Below are 20,400 nucleotides of genomic sequence, written 5' to 3' on the forward strand. Positions count from 1 at the left end.
GTCATTTGGCGCAAATGTCCAGGGCTCTCACGGCCACACCCTTGCTCTCACCATTCCGCTCTCAACGGTCATGTGCACCCTATCCCACTCTCTACTTGTGGCGAAACTTTGGACCGAATCGCTCACCTAAGGATTTCACCTAAAATTCCATGGGGTACCCCCTTGCAGTTTTTTTACGTTTTGGGTCATTTTGGTCACCGACACCGATTTACCCGCTAACACACCCACGGGTCCGGGGGGCCCTGGCATGCCCTCCACTGCAATCCCACACCAGTCACCCACACCCTATCCCTCCCACAGGCATAAACGTCATTTGGCGCAAATGTCCAGGGCTCTCACGGCCACACCCTTGCTCTCACCATTCCGCTCTCAACGGTCATGTGCACCCTATCCCACTCTCTACTTGTGGCGAAACTTTGGACCGAATCGCTCACCTAAGGATTTCACCTAAAATTCCATGGGGTACCCCCTTGCAGTTTTTTTACGTTTTGGGTCATTTTGGTCACCGACACCGATTTACCCGCTAACACACCCACGGGTCCGGGGGGCCCTGGCATGCCCTCCACTGCAATCCCACACCAGTCACCCACACCCTATCCCTCCCACAGGCATAAACGTCATTTGGCGCAAATGTCCAGGGCTCTCACGGCCACGCCCTTGCTCTCACCATTCCGCTCTCACCGGTCATGTGCACCCTATCCCACTCTCTACTTGTGGCGAAACTTTGGACCGAATCGCTCACCTAAGGATTTCACCTAAAATTCCATGGGGTACCCCCTTGCGGGTTTTTTACGTTTTGGGTCATTTTGGTCACCGACACCGATTTACCCGCTATCACACCCACGGGTCCGGGGGGCCCTGGCATGCCCTCCACTGCAATCCCACACCAGTCACCCACACCCTATCCCTCCCACAGGCATAAACGTCATTTGGCGCAAATGTCCAGGGCTCTCACGGCCACGCCCTTGCTCTCACCATTCCGCTCTCACCGGTCATGTGCACCCTAACCCACTCTCTACTTGTGGCGAAACTTTGGACCGAATCGCTCACCTAAGGATTTCACCTAAAATTCCATGGGGTACCCCCTTGCGGGTTTTTTACGTTTTGGGTCATTTTGGTCACCGACACCGATTTACCCGCTATCACACCCACGGGTCCGGGGGGCCCTGGCATGCCCTCCACTGCAATCCCACACCAGTCACCCACACCCTATCCCTCCCACAGGCATAAACGTCATTTGGCGCAAATGTCCAGGGCTCTCACGGCCACGCCCTTGCTCTCACCATTCCGCTCTCACCGGTCATGTGCACCCTAACCCACTCTCTACTTGTGGCGAAACTTTGGACCGAATCGCTCACCTAAGGATTTCACCTAAAATTCCATGGGGTACCCCCTTGCGGGTTTTTTACGTTTTGGGTCATTTTGGTCACCGACACCGATTTACCCGCTATCACACCCACGGGTCCGGGGGTCCCTGGCATGCCCTCCACTGCAATCCCACACCAGTCACCCACACCCTATCCCTCCCACAGGCATAAACGTCATTTGGCGCAAATGTCCAGGGCTCTCACGGCCACACCCTTGCTCTCACCATTCCGCTCTCAACGGTCATGTGCACCCTATCCCACTCTCTACTTGTGGCGAAACTTTGGACCGAATCGCTCACCTAAGGATTTCACCTAAAATTCCATGGGGTACCCCCTTGCAGTTTTTTTACGTTTTGGGTCATTTTGGTCACCGACACCGATTTACCCGCTAACACACCCACGGGTCCGGGGGGCCCTGGCATGCCCTCCACTGCAATCCCACACCAGTCACCCACACCCTATCCCTCCCACAGGCATAAACGTCATTTGGCGCAAATGTCCAGGGCTCTCACGGCCACACCCTTGCTCTCACCATTCCGCTCTCAACGGTCATGTGCACCCTATCCCACTCTCTACTTGTGGCGAAACTTTGGACCGAATCGCTCACCTAAGGATTTCACCTAAAATTCCATGGGGTACCCCCTTGCAGTTTTTTTACGTTTTGGGTCATTTTGGTCACCGACACCGATTTACCCGCTAACACACCCACGGGTCCGGGGGGCCCTGGCATGCCCTCCACTGCAATCCCACACCAGTCACCCACACCCTATCCCTCCCACAGGCATAAACGTCATTTGGCGCAAATGTCCAGGGCTCTCACGGCCACACCCTTGCTCTCACCATTCCGCTCTCAACGGTCATGTGCACCCTATCCCACTCTCTACTTGTGGCGAAACTTTGGACCGAATCGCTCACCTAAGGATTTCACCTAAAATTCCATGGGGTACCCCCTTGCAGTTTTTTTACGTTTTGGGTCATTTTGGTCACCGACACCGATTTACCCGCTAACACACCCACGGGTCCGGGGGGGCCCTGGCATGCCCTCCACTGCAATCCCACACCAGTCACCCACACCCTATCCCTCCCACAGGCATAAACGTCATTTGGCGCAAATGTCCAGGGCTCTCACGGCCACACCCTTGCTCTCACCATTCCGCTCTCAACGGTCATGTGCACCCTATCCCACTCTCTACTTGTGGCGAAACTTTGGACCGAATCGCTCACCTAAGGATTTCACCTAAAATTCCATGGGGTACCCCCTTGCAGTTTTTTTACGTTTTGGGTCATTTTGGTCACCGACACCGATTTACCCGCTAACACACCCACGGGTCCGGGGGGCCCTGGCATGCCCTCCACTGCAATCCCACACCAGTCACCCACACCCTATCCCTCCCACAGGCATAAACGTCTAAACTTGTCCCACAAGGAGAGAGACGGATACATTGAACATCATTGTAGACATCAGAAGTCTCAGACCAAGGGTGTGGCGGTCACAGCCCTCCAAAATTGGGCCTATTCACCCAAGTAGTATCAAAAGGAGAGTAGCAGCGCATTTCACATTTTAACCAGCTCTCAACCACCAAAATCTCCTGTTAATATATCATGGTTACATTCAACCATCAAATCGTACTTTAATATATCGTCCTTACATTCAAACACAAAATCTAACTGCAATCAAAACGAAAGTAAAAGCGCCCCATGCCTCCATACTACCCTCTCCGACTGCACATCTTCAACCCGCTTCCACCTTCAGAAGGGGTCACAGTGCACCTCAATTCCTTATACCCAGCCACCCGACAATAATCCATAGTCATATGCATGGCCTGTCGGACGTGTACGGAATTGGGGGAGAAGGATAGCATGTGGTTGGTATTACTAGTCATCCACGCCTGAACCTGGTCTTATACAATTGCTTAATGCGCACTCGGCAATTCCAAACCAGTTTCAAACATAGATAACCCCTCGAGGGGGCACCTCTATGCAGATTCGAACTCGGACCATTGGGCTTAATAGGTCCAGTCTTTGTCCGCTTGGCCATGGGTGCCCAATCTAACGTCAATCTGGAACTTAATACAATCCTACAAAATTAACAATAAGTTCTCTGTAATTTCACTCCAGATCAATTTTTGCAACCGTCTCCTTCAATTTATTCATCTCCTCCTTCTTCTCCTCCAATTTATTCATCTCCTCCTTCTCCTCCTCCTATTTTTCCCCCTCCACTCATACATTAATCAAAAACATTTGTACCCAGTATGGGAATCGAACCCAAGTTCTGTAGCACTTTGCCACTATCATTTCCTTACATCCAGCTTGAACATGACGTATTATCTCACTCATTTTCTTTCATTAGTCAATGGGTAACTATATCTTACACAGGTCACCCAAAAAAGTTACCATTTACAAACAAAAAAGGATTTCAAGAAAATTATATATATACAAATGGATACATATATCAACCTAAATACCATCATGAAATCATAAAAAACCAGTATGTATCAAATTCCATTGTCAAATTTATAACAAGACCATTTTGAACCCTTTAAGACATGAGAAATCAGTCTATCACAACGAACGGTTACATCCTAATCACAATCAAGAGAGAATTACAATAGGTTCAATAAGGAGGGAAAATTTCATTGCCAAATTTGTAACAAGACCATTTTTAACCCTTTAAGACATGAAAAATCTAAGAAACATTACTACAAGGTTAACCCCCAAGATATTCCAAAGAAATCAAAACCAAAATGTCAGATATGTAACATTGAAGTCTCAAACCTCAAAAGGCACAGTGAAACAAAAAACTAAAAACAAAAAACAAAAAAAAATTCAGAACCTGATATCTAAAATTACATGTAAATACGATGATAGTCGGGAAGGTTGTGCAGGTCAAGTACGAGTTTATTGTTATTCCGATATTAGTACAATTGATCCAAAAAAAATTATCATGAGTATGGTGGATGTTATAGAGAACAGAGTCAAAGAGCACAATTGGAAAGGTTTGAAAATTTCTCTTTGTCTCAAAGTTCGCTTCTACAAGAAGTTAAGAGACAGTTAGTAAGACAGTTAAGGCTGCTGCTCAAAATTACCATTGGAGTGCAACAGAATTCCAAGTAAATTAGATAAGATCACCATATTTGATAACAAGAATCCCATCAGCGTCAGTGTCTTTGCCTTTGATAATGATGAAAATAAAAGCCTGTATCCTTTAAGAATTACAAAAGTGAAAAAAAGATCAAGATGTAAACCTTCTCTGGAAGAAAATACCACTATGTATCGGTGCAAGATTTGAGCCCATTTATTAATAAAAGTCATAATGGACGAGTTTTCCCTTCTTCATACTGTCTGCATCCCTTCTGAAACAAGGAGGTACTTGATAAACATGAACCTGAATGTTCAGTCCATAAACCTGTACGAATGGAGGTTGTAGAGGGACCTATTGTTTTTAGATTACAAAGGATTACAAAGGCAAAGCATGCCGACAGGAGACCTTTTGATCCATATCTAGGTCGGATGCAAAAAACAAACAAACAAAAAAAAACATATTAATAAATTAAAACTATAACAATGTAAATAACAATTAAAATACATAAATAAATGCATTGGTATAGTTGAATAACAAACAGGTAAATAGTAAATGATAATAAATTGACATATAACTAATAATAAATGAAAATCAGACAGACAAATTATAACAAAACAAAAACAAATAATATAACATAAATTATAATCATTACAGCATCTTACTTAGGTATTTATCTAAATGATTCTTAAAGCTTCGAACTGAACTACATTGCACTACCTGTGCAGGAAGTTTATTCCATTCATTAACTACACGGTTGGCAAAGTTGTTTCTACCTACTTCCAAATTGAATCTATTTCCGGACAGTTTGAGACCATTGTTTCTTGTCTGATTCTCATTCAATGTGAAAATTTTGTCACTTTTGATGTTGTCAATTCCCTTTAAAATCTTAAAGACCTGTATCAAGTCACCTCTGAGTCTACGCTTTTTTAGGGAAAACAGATTCATGTGCTTAAGTCGATTTTCGTATGATTTATTTTTGATATTTGGAATCAGTTTTGTGGCTCGCCGTTGTACTTTTTCCAGTCTGTCAATGTCTTTAATGAGATTCAGTGACCATACGGAAACAGCATATTCCAAATGTGGACGAACTAACGATTTATATAGCTTGTTAATGAGTGATGGACTTTTGAAATCAAAAGATCGCGCAATCAATCCCAGAATCTTATTTGCTTTCTCAGAGGCTGAAATACACTGCTTGGATGATTTGAGGTCGTTACTGATAATTACGCCGAGATCTTTTTCACTATCCACTTTTGTTAACGAATTTCCAAATAACTTGTAATCGTACTTACTGTTATTTTTACCTATGTGCATTACCTTGCATTTACTTGTGTTAAATTTCATTAGCCACTTTTCAGACCATTGCTGTAATTTATCTAAATCTTCTTGAATATCTAATTGGTTTGTGTGATCATTTGCCACTCCGCACAGTTTTGTATCATCAGCAAATTTGGAAACAGTAGATTTTAGTCCATGGTTTATATCATTTATATATACTATGAATAGAAGTGGCCCAAGAACGGAACCCTGAGGAACTCCACTTGCAACACTTTTCCATCCAGAAGTTTTTCCATTTAAAACAACTCTCTGTTTTCGACCTTTCAACCAATTACTAGTCCAACCTAATAGGCTACCACTTATTCCATGCAAAGCTAATTTAGTAAGTAGTCTTTCGTGTGGGACGGTATCAAAAGCTTTTGCAAAGTCTAGATATATTAAATCTATATTGTTTCTTTTGTCATAATTCGAGACAACTGTGTTGTAGAATTCGAGTAAGTTAGTCACGCAAGAACGTTTCCGTCTGAAACCATGTTGGCTATCATTTATCAAACGGTTACTTTCTAAATGATATTCGATAGCATCTCTGATGATAGTTTCCATTATTTTTCCTACGATCGAAGTCAAACTAATAGGCCTATAGTTATTTGGTTTCTTTTTGTCACCTTTTTTGAATATGGGAGTAACGTTAGCTAGCTTCCATTCTCTTGGGACATCTCCGGATATGATGGATTTCTTGAAAATAATTTCTAATGGAACAACAATCTCATTTTTCATTTCCTTTAAGATTCTTGGATGCCAACCGTCAGGCCCTGGTGTTTTATTAACTTTGAGTTTGTCTATACACCTTTTAATTGTTTCTTTTGTTATATTTACCGTAGTGAGCAAGTTTACCCCAGACTTTTCACAGGTTTCAGTTTGGAATTCACTTTGAGGTGTTTCGTTTACGAATACCGAGCTAAAATAATTGTTTAAGAGATTACACATTCCTTCATTTGAATATTCAAGTTGACCGTCAGCAGATAATAGTGGACCAATGTGATTCCTAACAACCTTTTTATCTCTAATGTGACTATAGAATTCTTTGGGATTCTCTTTGGATTTCTCAGCGATGTTCATTTCGTATTGTCGTTTTCTTTTTCTTACTGTCTTTTTTAAATCTCTCTGTATTGATACATAACTTTCATAGTCATTAGATGCACCCGAGCACTTATATTTCTTATAAGCCTGTCTCTTTTTAGCAATACTTTTTTCAGTTTCTTTGTCGAGCCACTTTGGGCGAGCCTGATTTGGGGGACGTCTGTCCTTAAAAGGAATGTAAGTTTGAATCATCTTAGTGAGCGTATTTTGAAATATTTCCCACATCTGATCTACAGGCCTTTCGTTTAATTTTGCCTCCCAATCTGTAAGCTGAAGCTCCTGACGTAGTTCTATGAACTGAGCTTTACTGAAATCGGGTATTTTAGAAGCACAAGTATCTATTCTAAAATTGTTTAGGAGTTTGAATCTGACTAAGTTGTGATCGCTATTTGCAACAGATTCACCGACTTCTACATCAGTTGCCATGCTTTCGCGGCTAGTGATCAATAAATCGAGTAAGTTTCCATATCTTGTGGGCTCTTTTACATGCTGAATTAAGTAATTGTCACCAAGAAAATCAATCAAGCGACTACCTATATGGCCATGTTCAAGGGTCATCCAATCAATGTCAGTAAAATTGAAATCACCCATTATCAATAAATCCCGGTTGCAGAAACTAGACAGTTCTTGAAATAACAGTTTGTCGTCTGCTAATGATAATGTCTTTGGCCTATATATTACACCTATATTCATTTTTTGTCCATTTGTTTGGGTTAACTCAACCCACAAACTGTCATATGCATCCTGTTTCACTTTCTCTAAAACACAAGCATGAACATTGTTTTTAACGTACAATAGAACACCCCCACCTTTCTTGTGGTTTCTATCCTGATGAAAGTATTTAAATCCCGCAATATTAAATTCAGCTTCGAACTCTGTACCATTTAACCATGTCTCAGTTATTCCTATCATATCGAGATTTTCGCTTTTGACATACGCCTGTATTTCTTGAAATTTGTTCCTAATACTACGAGCATTAAAGTACATAGTTTTAAGAAACTCCTGATTATTTCTTTTTGACACATTTTGAGTTTCAATATCATGTCTTATATTATCATTTTGTTTTTTATTTATGCCTTGCTCTATATTATTATTATTTGGTCCTTCATTGACATTCAATGCCTCATTAACATTTCTCCTATCAAAATTAACATTTCCCCCATCACGGACATCTGGTCGATTACGGTCATCCGATCTATTTTGTACATTTTGTCCCCCTACGTCACCGTGATTCACGCCGGCCTCCCGTCGTTCAGTGACATTATGTCCGGCATCCCTTTCTAAAATTATATTTTGTCCTCCAGTGACATTATATCCTACCGTGATATTTTTTCCTCCACTATAATTACATCCCATCGTGATCTTTTGTCTTCCACTGTCATTACATCCTATCTTGGTATTTTGGCCTTCATTGACATTCTGTCCGGTATCTCTTCCTAAAATTATATTTTGTTCTTCACTGACATTATATCCTACCGTGATATTTTCTCCTCCATTATCATTACATCCTATCGTGATATTTTGTTCTCCACTATCATTATTTCCCATCGTGATCTTTTGTCCTCCACTGTCATTACATCCCATTGTGACATTTTGTCCTAAGACATTACATCCTAATGTGTCATTTCGTCCTCTAGCGATATTACATCCTATCATGATATTTTGGCCTTCATTGACATTCTGTCCGGTATCCCTTCCTAAAATTACATTTTGGCCTTCAATGACATTATATCCTACCGTGATATTTTCTCCTCCATTATCATTACATCCTATCGTGATATTTTGTTCTCCTTTATCATTACTTCCCATCGTGATCTTTTGTCCTCCACTGTCATTATATTCCATTGCGACATTTTGTCCTATGACATTATATCCTAATGTGACATTTCGTCCTCTAGCGACATTATATCCTAAAATTATATTTTGTCCTATACTGGTACATTGTTCTACATTAATGCTATACTCTACACTGTTTTCCCAAGTACATTCTATTTCCCCTTCCCTTTGGCCTTCTACCCTAAAAAAGGAGCTGGTTCATTACAAACTCCCACAATGAGGTTTGTAAGAACATCTTTGCCTCTGCGGGTAAGGTGGATCCCATCAGAAGCGTAAAGGTCATGGCGCCTAGAAAAGAGATACCAAGGATCAAGAAAGTGGTATCCCAATTGTGTGCACAACTGCGATATCCTATCATTGATCCCTATGGCTCTACTGTTCCAACACGAACCTGCGTAGATCCTCGGGAGGATCCCACAGACTACGTGACGGCTCCCACGTTCCTTCATCTCCTGAAGGAGGACCTTGTAATTCCGAACAAGCTCCTCTGATCTCACCCTACCTACATCGTGATAGAACATCCTTTTGTAATATATAGCGATTTTGAAAGTACTCTTCATAGAATAAAAAGAAGTTGCCAGATGTCGCTAGCCATTTATAGAATCGTCCTGTTTTCAAAAAAGGATGTGTTTGTTGGATAATCATTTCACTTTGTGTTCAATTAATAATTAACAATTAGACTATAGGTAACGTTTATTCTAGTTCTAGTAAGGTATATAATTTCAAATATGATAATGATGCCATAAGATAGGACTGTGCAGAAATTTGCAAATAGAAGTGCGTGTATCTGCAAAGATATAGTGACGTGCTGGGAGGTTGGTACGATGCATTGCACGTAACTAGATAATGTAGGCCCTTGTGGACACTTAGTTGTAAGCCGAGGTATTTAATATATACTATAATAAGGAGCAATGTGCCTCCGTGTATACTTCTTTCTGTGTGTGGTTGTGTACGTAATGTCTGACAAATAAGATACGCCGGAAAAATCATCTTCTAGAAAAAGTCAAGATGAAAATAGTGTGATTCAAACCTTGGCGTTTTATACCTATTAAATTTGACTCCTGGGAGGGTGCCACTGCCACGCCCTTGGACTCAGGCTGCTGATGTTTACCTTGCTGTGCACTTTGACCGATTCTCTCCCTGTGGGGCAAGTTTGGACCAGATCAGTCACCTTCGAATTTTCGGCTAATTTCATGGGGTCATTTTGGTCACTTGCTCCGATTTTCCCGCCATCTCACCCACAGGTTGAGGGCGGCTAGGGCTGCCGTGGAGTCCAATTTGACACCACTCAGGCCAACGGTATGGGTACCAGAGGCCAAAAGGTGATTACTGGGTGAAAAGGCCCAAATTTGGAAGGGTGCCACTGCCACGCCCTTGGACTCAGGCTACTCATGTTTACCTTGCTGTGCATTTTGACCGACTCTCTCCCTGTGGGGCAAGTTTGGACCAAATCGGTCACCTTCGAATTTTTGGTTAAGTTCATGGGGTCCTTTGAGATTTTTTGGATTTTGGATCATTTTGGTCATATGCTCCGATTTACCCACCATCTCACCCACAGGTCGTGGACGGCTACGACTGCCGTGGAGTTCGATTTGACACCACTCAGGCCAACGGTATGGGTGCCAGAGGCCAAAAGGTGATAAGAGTCCAATTTGACACCTCCCAAGCCAACGGTATTAATGCCACAGGCACAAATGTGAATACTGGGTGAAAAGGCCCAAATTTGGAGGGGTGTCACCACAACGCCTTTAGGCTCAGGCTGCTCATGTGTACCTTGCTGTGCATTGTGTCCGACTCTCTTCCTATGGGGCAAGTTTGGACCAAATCGTTCACCTTGGGATTTTGGGCTAAATTCATGGGGTTAATCCTTTCAATATTTTTGGATTTTGTGTCATTTTGGTCACCTGCTAAGTATCAACCATCGAAATTTGACCCTGGCGCCAGAGGCGGAAATGTGAAAAATCAGAGGAAAGGGTCAAATTTGTATGGTCGCTACACATAAGTCCTTGGGCCCAGGCTCCTTGCGTCAACCTCACGGTACACTGTGCCCAACTGTCTCCCTCCGAGGTCAATTTGGGCCAAATCGGCGACCTGCCGATTTTGGCCAAAATCTGTGGATCCCTTTTGGATTTTTTCATTTTGGTCACCTGCCCCGATTGGGCTACCATCTCACCCACAGGTCGAGGGCTACCTACCAGGGCTCATGTACATTCCACGTGGACACCGCTCGGGCCTCTTGCCCTGTAATGGCAGGCCAATTCCAGGAACTATTTCATCTGGTCATTCGTGATTTTCCTAGCATAGAAGAGCAAGGGCCGACGCCCTCTCTAGCCTTGCTCGTCAGGTCATAGACACTGAAGCTCCTGTAACCTGTGAAAGGTTACACCAATGGCAGGGAACATAAAGCCTCTTCGGACTTTCTTGCTTTAGTGAAGTCAAGAGATACTTACAGCATGGGGATGTAATCCCCTTTGGGAAGAGTCTCCGTGTACTCCCCATAAGGGAGAGAGTTCTTTGCTCTCTAGGGGGAGAGTTGTGTGTGTGTATGTGACGCAGTCGCCGCATATATATGTCAATATGCCTATCTTTGCATGTCTGGTGTCAAGTTTACAGTTAGATCATAGGTTTGGAATTTATACAATACTATTTGTCTTAGTTGTACTTTAAGTGTCTGCTTATTGTCAGTAGATGTGCCTTGACATGATGTAGGGATTGGAGTTATAATTATGTACTTTGGTATGTATAAGGAAATGGTTAATCTGGTGTCACTATGTACTTTATTCAGTAACATTTTGTTGGGCGGTGGTGTCATTATGTTGTATGTCTGAGTCTGATCTTTACAATTTATAAATGTGGATGTCAGCAAGATTAGAGGCATTGCAAAAGGGCCAGTGTCTGTTAGGTACCTTGCATACATATGGATCAAGTGTCAGGCATGTGATATATTGTAATATGTATTAGTGGTATATGGATACATTCCCTCACCACAACAATGTGCTTTCCACTAAAGGGCTTCTGCATCATATAGGGAAAAGGGGAATGTGGTACATTTAGAGGGACCACTTTATTGAGTGTACTTGGAAAGGCACATGGGAGGATCTTAACTGAGATGATTAGGAGAGGATCAGAGAGAACTGGTGAGAAACAGTGTGGGTGAAAGATGGAGGGTGCATCAAATTTTTGTAGAAAGGAGTATTTAAGAAACGTCATGCTTTCTGGCCTGTTATGGATTTAAAGAAGGCTCATGATAGGTTTGACAGCAAGGCTTTTTGAGAGGAAATACAGATACATGGGACAAAGGAAAACCTCTTAAGTGCTGTCAAAAGCTTTTGCATCAGTATCAGAGCTTGTATTAGGGTTGGGATTGGTGGGAGCGGTCTGAGAAGGGGCTGCACCAGGGTTGGTCAATGCAAGGGTGATGGGCAGGGGATTGGAAATGGTTTGTGAGGGTTCACAGAAGTAGGTCAGTCAATTGTTTATTGATGCTGCCTCACTTGTGGCTGGGTCAGAGGGTCTAAGGCAGTTACAGAGTTTGGGAAGGTATGTGATAGCAAGAAACCGAAAGTAAATGTGGGTAAAAGCAAGGTTATGAGATATACAAGAGGTCAGGGTGGCAGTGTCAGGCAAATCTATATGGAGAGAGGTTAGCTTAAGTATTAAGGGTCACACATAGCTGGGAATAGTGGGAGGTCAACTGTTGAGTGAGGGAAGCAAGTCAATGTTTTTGGGAAAAGCGTAATGAAAACTAGGTATCTAGGGATGGATTCAAAGAGAAGACTATAAAGGGTACAATTTAAGGGAGCCAGAAATGACAAATTTAAATAGGTTGGAAATGAAGTGTTTGAAAGTATAGTAGGGTTACAAAGATGGATAGCATGAGAAATGGGGTCAAGAGGAGAGTTGGGGTGGAGAGGGAGCTGTCAGATAGGGCCCATGAAGGGATACTGGAGAGAATGAGTAAAAAAAAATAAAAAAAAAAGAGAGAAGGCAGAGTTGTAAACCTCAGGGAAAGGCCAAGAATGACATGGATGGATGTTTATCTTTCACATCATCCCATACCTATGCATGTTGAACAACCAAGGTGACATTACACAACCCTGGCACACATTTCTAAGTGGAGTCAAGAGTGGCAGATGTTACTGTGGAAAGGTGTTTGTGCATATGTGAAGGGTCATGTGTATTTAGGGCATATGTCAAGGCCTAACTCTGCTCTGATCTTGCTAGCTTGCTGAAGATGAGACAATGCAGGTGCCTGTGAACTGCTCTCCTGAACATAATGTAAAGGATAGGAGTTGGAGTGTTCTTAAAGAGCATGTGAACATAAGGCCTGTTCCAGAGACTAGGTACCCCCATAAGGTAGGGTGTTATTGTCTTTTTTTTTTCCTTAGGTTTTCTAGACAGATGGCTAGTGAATGGTTTCTCTCAGGGGACATCATGCCTGTGGGGTCCATCTTTTCACTACCCTGTAGCCACCACTCAATGCTGCAATTTCTGAACACCTTACAGAAAACAATGAAAATAAGCATAACTTGTTGAAAAATACATTTATTAACACTACTGAGTACTATAGTCATACACAGCTTCATACATTACTTACAAAAATCCTTCCTAGTCTTTTGTTATTCAAATTCTAATGTGTTTACCAAGTACAGTGACCTAGACCTTGACCCAAATTTTCAATAAGGGTCATTGGGAGTCTTGAAACCAACCATCTTACAGGTTTCTTCAACTGTCCTTTCTCCTTGCCCATGATATTCTTTGTAAAGTGTAAGATATCTGGAAAGAAAGAAAAAACAATCAATAAAACTGACATACAATTAGGTCAAAGTGACATTACCAAGCCAAATTAAGTCCTTCAGGGTATATGCTAGTTCTACAGTGGGCTATCTGTATAATTTTTTGTATACATTTTTACATTATTACAAATCAATCCAGTGGAAAAAGTAATGGCATTTCCAAAATCAATTGTAAAACTCGGGGCTGTGGAGTTGATAATCAAAACCTCTGACTTTGACTCCTCTATATGTAGAAATACTCAAATTACTCCCATCCTACATATATCAACCAATTTTAGTCTCAACCATTGTCTTGTACCAGCCAATTTTCAAATATCTTGCAATGTTTAAAACTTGAGTTATTCATAACTCTAGTACTGTAAAACCCTAATTTTATATTTGTAGCTGAAAAAAAAAATTCAATACTTTATTAACCCTTTACAAAGTGAGTGACCATATATAACCATTAACAGATATTGAAAATGGTGCCCACTGCATCCCATGTAGAGTAAACCAATATGTCATCAATCCTGAGCCAATCACTATGTCTCTGGCTACCAGTCAGGGTGACGTCACAGCCTCCTCTGCCTCTCTCATTGGCTGGCCTGGGACACAAAACTCAATTACTCTCTAGACACAATGAAGGATTTTTTTTTCCACTTGTTGTCCTAGCGCCCATGGCCTCTTCCCCCTTTCATAATGTAAGTAGATGATACCCTGATATGATACAGTTGAATAGTTAAACTTTAACCTGATGTGTCATTTGCATAGGAAAGGCAGAATTTTGTGAAAAACATGAGTGAAAATAGGGGTGAAAATCTTTTAACATGTGCCTGGTAGTCTATTGTTTTTGAAATGGCCAGTTGATTAAATATGATCCCTTGGCTTAGTAAGGGATAAAATCAATTATTGTTTACATACAACTTTTAATATTTAAAGCTCCATGTAACCAATCATTTTGATTTTAGACATTGTTCATGGTGAACCTATGCCCAAATTTTGCTGAATTTTTCATGGGGGACTTATGGCCAGTTTTTATTGGAATTCATTGTCCAGGGGAAAATTATGCCCTTTTATAAGTTCATTACAAAGTTTCTAATGTTATTCTCTTTCTTTCCAGCTTCCTCGTTATATGTTTTACCCCAGGAGTAAGGCCTAATAGATTACACTAATTCCTCTGGACCTAAGCATCAGTGCCAATGATTCTTTGGGCGGCGAGGGATGATGATGAAGACTCTCAATTTGTGCCCATCTCACATGACCCAAGTTCCCCAGGCCCCGGCAACGAGCCTCCTGCCAAGAGGTGGTGTACTGCACCACTCTTTGAGGAGGAGGACAACCGACAGGAGGAAGAGGAAGAAGAGGAGGCCAACAGGAAGGGCATCGGTAAGGGCACAGCCAAGACCAAACGCAGGAAAAAAGATTGCCCTTTATCTGTGGCCCACAACCTGCAAGGAGGACATCAGCAATCCCCTCTGCCCACTTGCAACTACCAGCCACCTACATATGTATAGACCACCCAGGAGTATTTCTACAGGTTCTTTACCCTACAGATCATCAAGCACAAAACCTATCAAATGAACCTCTATGCCATTCAAAAAGATCTTGCCACAACTTTCTCTACCACTGAACATGAGATCTCCAAATTCATGGCCATTCTGCTCTACATGGGGACTGTGCAATGTCCCTCCATGGGCACCACAGTACCACAAGTGGCTGACATCATGTCCTCAAAATGCTTTGGACTACTCTGACGAATCATTCACTTGGATGACCGCATTGTCAACAGCTGCCCAGGATGTAACACTTCACCCCATACCATACAACACATAATGGAAGACTGCATTATACACAATCATGCACTCAAACAACACAACATACACTCTATAAAGGATTTGTGGGAAAACCCACTTTCGGCTGTGGCATTCCTTGGGGAGATGGGACTGCTCGGTCAGACAGTCTAGGGAACGACAACAACAACAACGACAACACCCAGCTTCACAGCACAGTAGACAGCTTCTTCAAGGTACAGCAAAATTTATTCCAAAATCTCTATAAATCCCAAAGCATATTGATTATATCAAAATAAGATATGCTTATTATTTTTGCTTAGGAACAGAACTGCACTAAAGCCTCATCTCATTAGGTAATAAAAACCCTTAAATGTAATCTGATCATTGTAACGTAATATTAGATATTACGTCATATGTGTAATTATGTTATAGAATTGTGTTCCTTTGTATTACATAACTATGTTCATATTTCTTGTCTATGTATGTATTGTAACAATGTTAAGCAGTAACGCCCGTCCACTATATGTAATCTTGCCTACGTGCGGAGAGGTGCGCACTCGTGTAGAACAAACAGACAAGCGAAATCCTGAATAGTTCGGAGCGCACAGATTTGACAGTTACTAAATAAATAGATTGTTCAAGCAAGTCGAGGGTCCTAAAACTACCCATGTTGACGTGTTAACTTACCCTCCTCCTCACCCGCACCCTTAACCGGAAGTATCCCGCTTCCGGTCCAATGGTATATAAGCGGTTGAAACCGCTCATTCCTTGTCATATTCCCACATATTGATCTCTTGATAAAAACTAGAAGGTTTAGATTCATGAGACGATTGGTGTGAAGTGATCACCCTTTTTGCCTACATTACGTGTCTGATATACATTGCATTACTTTACTTATATTTGTACTTATTACTTATTCTGATGCATGTTCCTGATCTCTTTGTACTTAGATAGTACCATATTGTATACTTATCTTGTGTTTCTTATTTGAACGATAATTTCCATATTCTTATAATCATGTAACGGTCCCATTGACCCTACTGCCCATTCTCTTTTGTGTTGATTGCCTGTAAATATTTTCCATTAATAATTTCGTTTACTAGTTTTATCGCTAGTTTAATATTCCTTTCCTGGAATCTTCTTTGTTACCTTTACTTCTAGTCTTACGAATTATCTAGGCCCTGACCAGATAGTTCAGTCCTACAGTGGCTTCTAGAAGTGAGCTGGTTCTTAAGCACTTAGACGTTATACGTAACGTCTCTTCACATACCAGCAGCCCGTAACAAAGTGGCGAACCTTGCCAAGGATATTGGATCAGGTATTTAACACATTCTTATAGAGATGGATGATATAATTCAAGAATTCGTTCAAAATCCCAAGGTAAGTTTCTTAAAGAAACAAACTAAAGACACTTTGATAGAAATAGGCAAGCACTTTGGAGTAGACATTGATACAAGTTTGCGAAAGAAAAAAATACTTCAGGAACTCGTTGAAAATCTGATCGAAGATGAGATCTTATCTCCAGAAGAGATTACAGCTATACAAATTCCTTCAAATAGGTTAGAAATAGAGGCACGACTAACCGAACTTAAGATTAAGGAGATTGAATTAAAGGTCAGGAGAGTAGAAATTGAGGAGGAAGCTAAACTGAAACAAATGCAAATTGAGGCAGAATTTAAAGCTAAAGAGGAGGAAACTAAACTGAAACAAATGCAAATTGAGGCAGAATTTAGAGCTAGAGAAGAGGAAGCTAAAGTGAAACAAATAGAAAGAGAGGACGAAACTAAAATCAAATTGGCAGAATTTAAAGCTAGAGAAGAGGAAGCTAAAGTGAAACAAGTAGAGTTAGAATTAAAGAAGGCAGAAGTAGAAGCTAGGATTGTTGATAGACAACCCGTAGTTCAGGAAGGTCATATAGATATTTCCAAGTATGTAAAACTTTTACCCAAATTTTCAGAGGGAGAGCCAGAAATTTTCTTTCTTCAGTGGGAAAAATTGGCGCAACAGTTACAAATCCCTAAAGAAAATTGGCCATTAATCATTCAAACACAATTTAAGGGTAAGGCTCAGCAAATTTATACTTCTCTTTCAGAAGCAGAAAGCGAGTATGATAATATGAAAGCTTGTATTTTAAAAGTATACGATAGGCGAGTGATACACCTAAGTTCGTGTACTCTTTATTGATGAGTGACGCCTACTGGCGGCTGGTGTGGATACAGTGGGTAGGCACGGTAGTGGTGCCTGCCTGGAGCCCAACTTATCCTACATCCCCCTCCCAAGACAATTAAATGGACCATATGGTAAATTTAACAAAACTAGCAATGTTAAGTGTTCACAATTCCGAGAAAACAATATGTTTAACACAAAAGCAAAGTGAGGGATATCTATTGTTCCTTCGTGAGAGGAACACACACACACATACACACACACACACACAATACACACACACACACTGACACTGCGGTAGGCATGACACACACACACACACACACACACACACACACCAGGCAATCAGTCACAATCGTCGGTTGCATAATCTCGCAGCCACATCGGCTTCCTTGAGCTCCTTTTAGGGCGGCTATGAGGCGTGTTGGATGACGGCGGATTGGACGTATGTGGTGCTGGTGACGGTGACAGCGTTTCTTGTGAACTGGTGTCCACAGCGACCCGCAGGTGCCTGCGGTTGCGTAAGGTAATGCGTCCACTCCCATCCAACTTGACAGAGTATTGGCGGAATGGTTGGACCTCGGTGACCACGCCTCGCCTGTCCCACAACTTACTGGCCTGGTCCTGTATCAGCACTTGGGTGCCAACCGATAATGTGGGAAGAGTCTTAGGTGTCCCTTGGCTGATCATCCAAGCTTCCTGCTGCCTCGCCGCCTCGATTTCCCTTGCGCGTAGCGCCTGCTGCCAGTGCACATCCACCTTGTAGTGCTGCTTGTGCACCGGTACCCCATCTCGTAGCTGTCTGCCCATGGCTAGCTGCGCTGGTGACTTGTCCACCCCGCGCAGAGGAGTGTTGTGATACTGCAGTATGGCTACTGCTACCTTATCAGCATCCAGGCTGCCGCCCGGACCTGTGTTGTCTCGGAGCAGTCTCTTGGCGGACTTCACAGCTGTTTCTGCCCTCCCGTTTGACTGAGGGAAGTGAGCGGACGAGATCCGTCTCTCTACGTCCCATTTTCTGAAGAAGGCACGCATCTCTTCACTGGTGAGGTTTGTCCCTCCGTCTGTAGAAATAGACACGGGCGCACCCCACCTGTGGAAGAACTGCCGGAACACTGATGCTAACTTGTTTGACGTGGCACCACTTGGGAAGTGTGCTAACTCCATCCACCCGGTGAGCCTGTCGGCGTATGCCATATACATTCTCTCGTCAAGTTGGAACAGGTCTGCCACGGTGTGCTGGAACGGGTACTCAGGCGTAGGGGTGAAGGTAAAGGGTTCCGCGGCTTGTGAAGGCGAGTGAGTGTTGCAGGTGGCACAAGCATTCCGATGTTGTTGCAGGTCGCCCTCCATGCCAGGCCAATATACCGATTGCCTCGCCCTTCGTAACATTCCGTCTAGGCCTTGGTGACCCGCGTGGAGATTACTTGCAATGCGTAGTCGTAGAACTTCCGGGATCACCAATCGCACGGCGCCTTGGTCGTATGTGTACGTCACCAACCCGTGTGACACTGCCAACCTCTCCCTGACGGCATAGTACTGCCGAAGGCTGGTCAACTCTTGTGCTCGGTGAGGATGCCAATCGCCTTCTGTCACCTTAGCCAATAGGAGCTGGTAGTCTGGATCATCTGCAGCTGCCCGCACCACCGCTGCATTATCGAGTACGATAGAGTCAGCGACATCGAGCGCGGCAACTGCTGCTGCTGCCACAGCGGCCTCCATGTCATTTGAATCCTCTTCGTCCCCAGCCTCTGGTGGTGCACAGAGCGCAGGATAGCGGGACAAAAAATCTGCTGCACAGTTCCGCTTCCCGGGCAGGTACTTGATCTGAAATCGGTAAGGAAGGGTTTTTTCCTTCAAGGAGAATAACCTTGGGTTCACTATGTCTTTCAGCGCCCTGTCCCCAAGAAGCTTGACTAGCGGGCGATGATCAGTGACGATCAGGAGGTTGGGGCATCCGAGCAGGAACAGGCGGGCCTTACGGAGACACCAAGCGACCGCCAACGCCTCCCCCTCTACCGGGGCGTAACCCGCCTCCGCAGGTGTGAGGTGGCGGCTGCCACAAAGTGCGAGGCGCCACCCACTCTTGCAGCAGAATGGACTCTCTCTCATCGGGCACTGACAATGCTGCTGCAGCACCACGAACCCGATGCCCACTTTACTCCAATCGGTAATCACCGCTGTGGGCTTGTTCTTATCGTAATAGGTTAGGCCCTCCTTAGCAAGGCTACAGATAACCTCCTTTGCCTGCTGGAATTTCTCTTGCAGATTTCCATCCCAGTATACCTTCCTGCCTTGAGGTTTCCGTAGCAGCTCACGAAACGGCTCCATAATTGGTGCAGTAGCGAGGAAAGGTGCCATTTGATTGACGAACCCGTGCCAGGAGCGAACGTCCGTCAGTGATGGCTCCGCAGGCATACTGAAGTTCCTGATGGCAGCCAGTCTTTCGTCTGTCGGCTTGTAGGCGTCCCACCCGACATGAAACCCGACGAAGTCCACCTCTCTCCTTCCGAACTTGAACTTCTCGGGTTTGAGGGTCACTCCTTTCGTGGCGCAGGTTTCAAGGAAGTTATACGTATGCCAGAATGCGTCCTCAACGCTAGCGTCAAACAGTAGGGTGTCGTCAACACACTTCACTTTTCTCTGAATCCCTGCAATGGCCTCGTCAAACCTTCGAGTGTAAGCGTCGGGGGCGGCACAGTGACCCATGGGGGTCCTGCAGTATCTGTAACGGCCCCAGGGTGTGATGAAGGTTGTGAGTTTCTTACTGGCTTCCTGAAGCTCGACCTGGTGAAAGCCCCAATGTGCGTCCGCGATGGTCTTGTATGTGTGGCGCGGGATGCCGGATACCATGTCGAATGGTGTAGGGGTGTGATGGGTCTCCCTTCTGCATGCAGCGTTGAGCTTTTGGTAATCAATGGTGCGCCTAGGTTGACCTGACTTCTTAGCCACAACTACCATTC

At 43.4% G+C, this 20,400-nt stretch overlaps 1 protein-coding gene across 4 annotated transcripts; it reads left to right on the top strand.

Annotated features, from left to right (window-relative positions):
* Positions 1–9,544: 9,544 nt before the first annotated feature.
* On the top strand, positions 9,545–15,671 carry LOC143021815 (uncharacterized). Of its 4 annotated transcripts, none has more exons than XM_076179565.1 (3): positions 9,545–9,585; positions 13,952–14,179; positions 14,599–15,670. In XM_076179565.1, exon 3 carries the CDS (start codon positions 14,678–14,680, stop codon positions 14,990–14,992), a length of 315 nt encoding a protein of 104 aa, XP_076035680.1. In that variant the 5' UTR covers positions 9,545–9,585; positions 13,952–14,179; positions 14,599–14,677; the 3' UTR covers positions 14,993–15,670. The 4 variants fall into 4 exon arrangements, 3 of the variants coding, with proteins under 3 accessions (XP_076035680.1, XP_076035681.1, XP_076035682.1); XR_012966009.1 differs by lacking the exon at positions 9,545–9,585 and adding an exon at positions 12,695–13,059 and having other exon boundaries at positions 14,599–15,671; XM_076179566.1 differs by lacking the exon at positions 13,952–14,179.
* The last annotated feature ends 4,729 nt before the right edge of the window (positions 15,672–20,400 follow it).

Source organism: Oratosquilla oratoria, chromosome 43, assembly GCF_046742065.1.
Source record: "Oratosquilla oratoria isolate Oo_2021 chromosome 43, ASM4674206v1, whole genome shotgun sequence".
Classification (NCBI taxonomy): Eukaryota; Metazoa; Arthropoda; class Malacostraca; order Stomatopoda; family Squillidae; genus Oratosquilla; species Oratosquilla oratoria.

Excerpts from the sequence above, each read along its gene's own strand:
- LOC143021815 (XM_076179565.1), top strand. The coding sequence starts at position 14,678 with ATGATTCTTTGGGCGGCGAGGGATGATGATGAAGACTCTCAATTTGTG.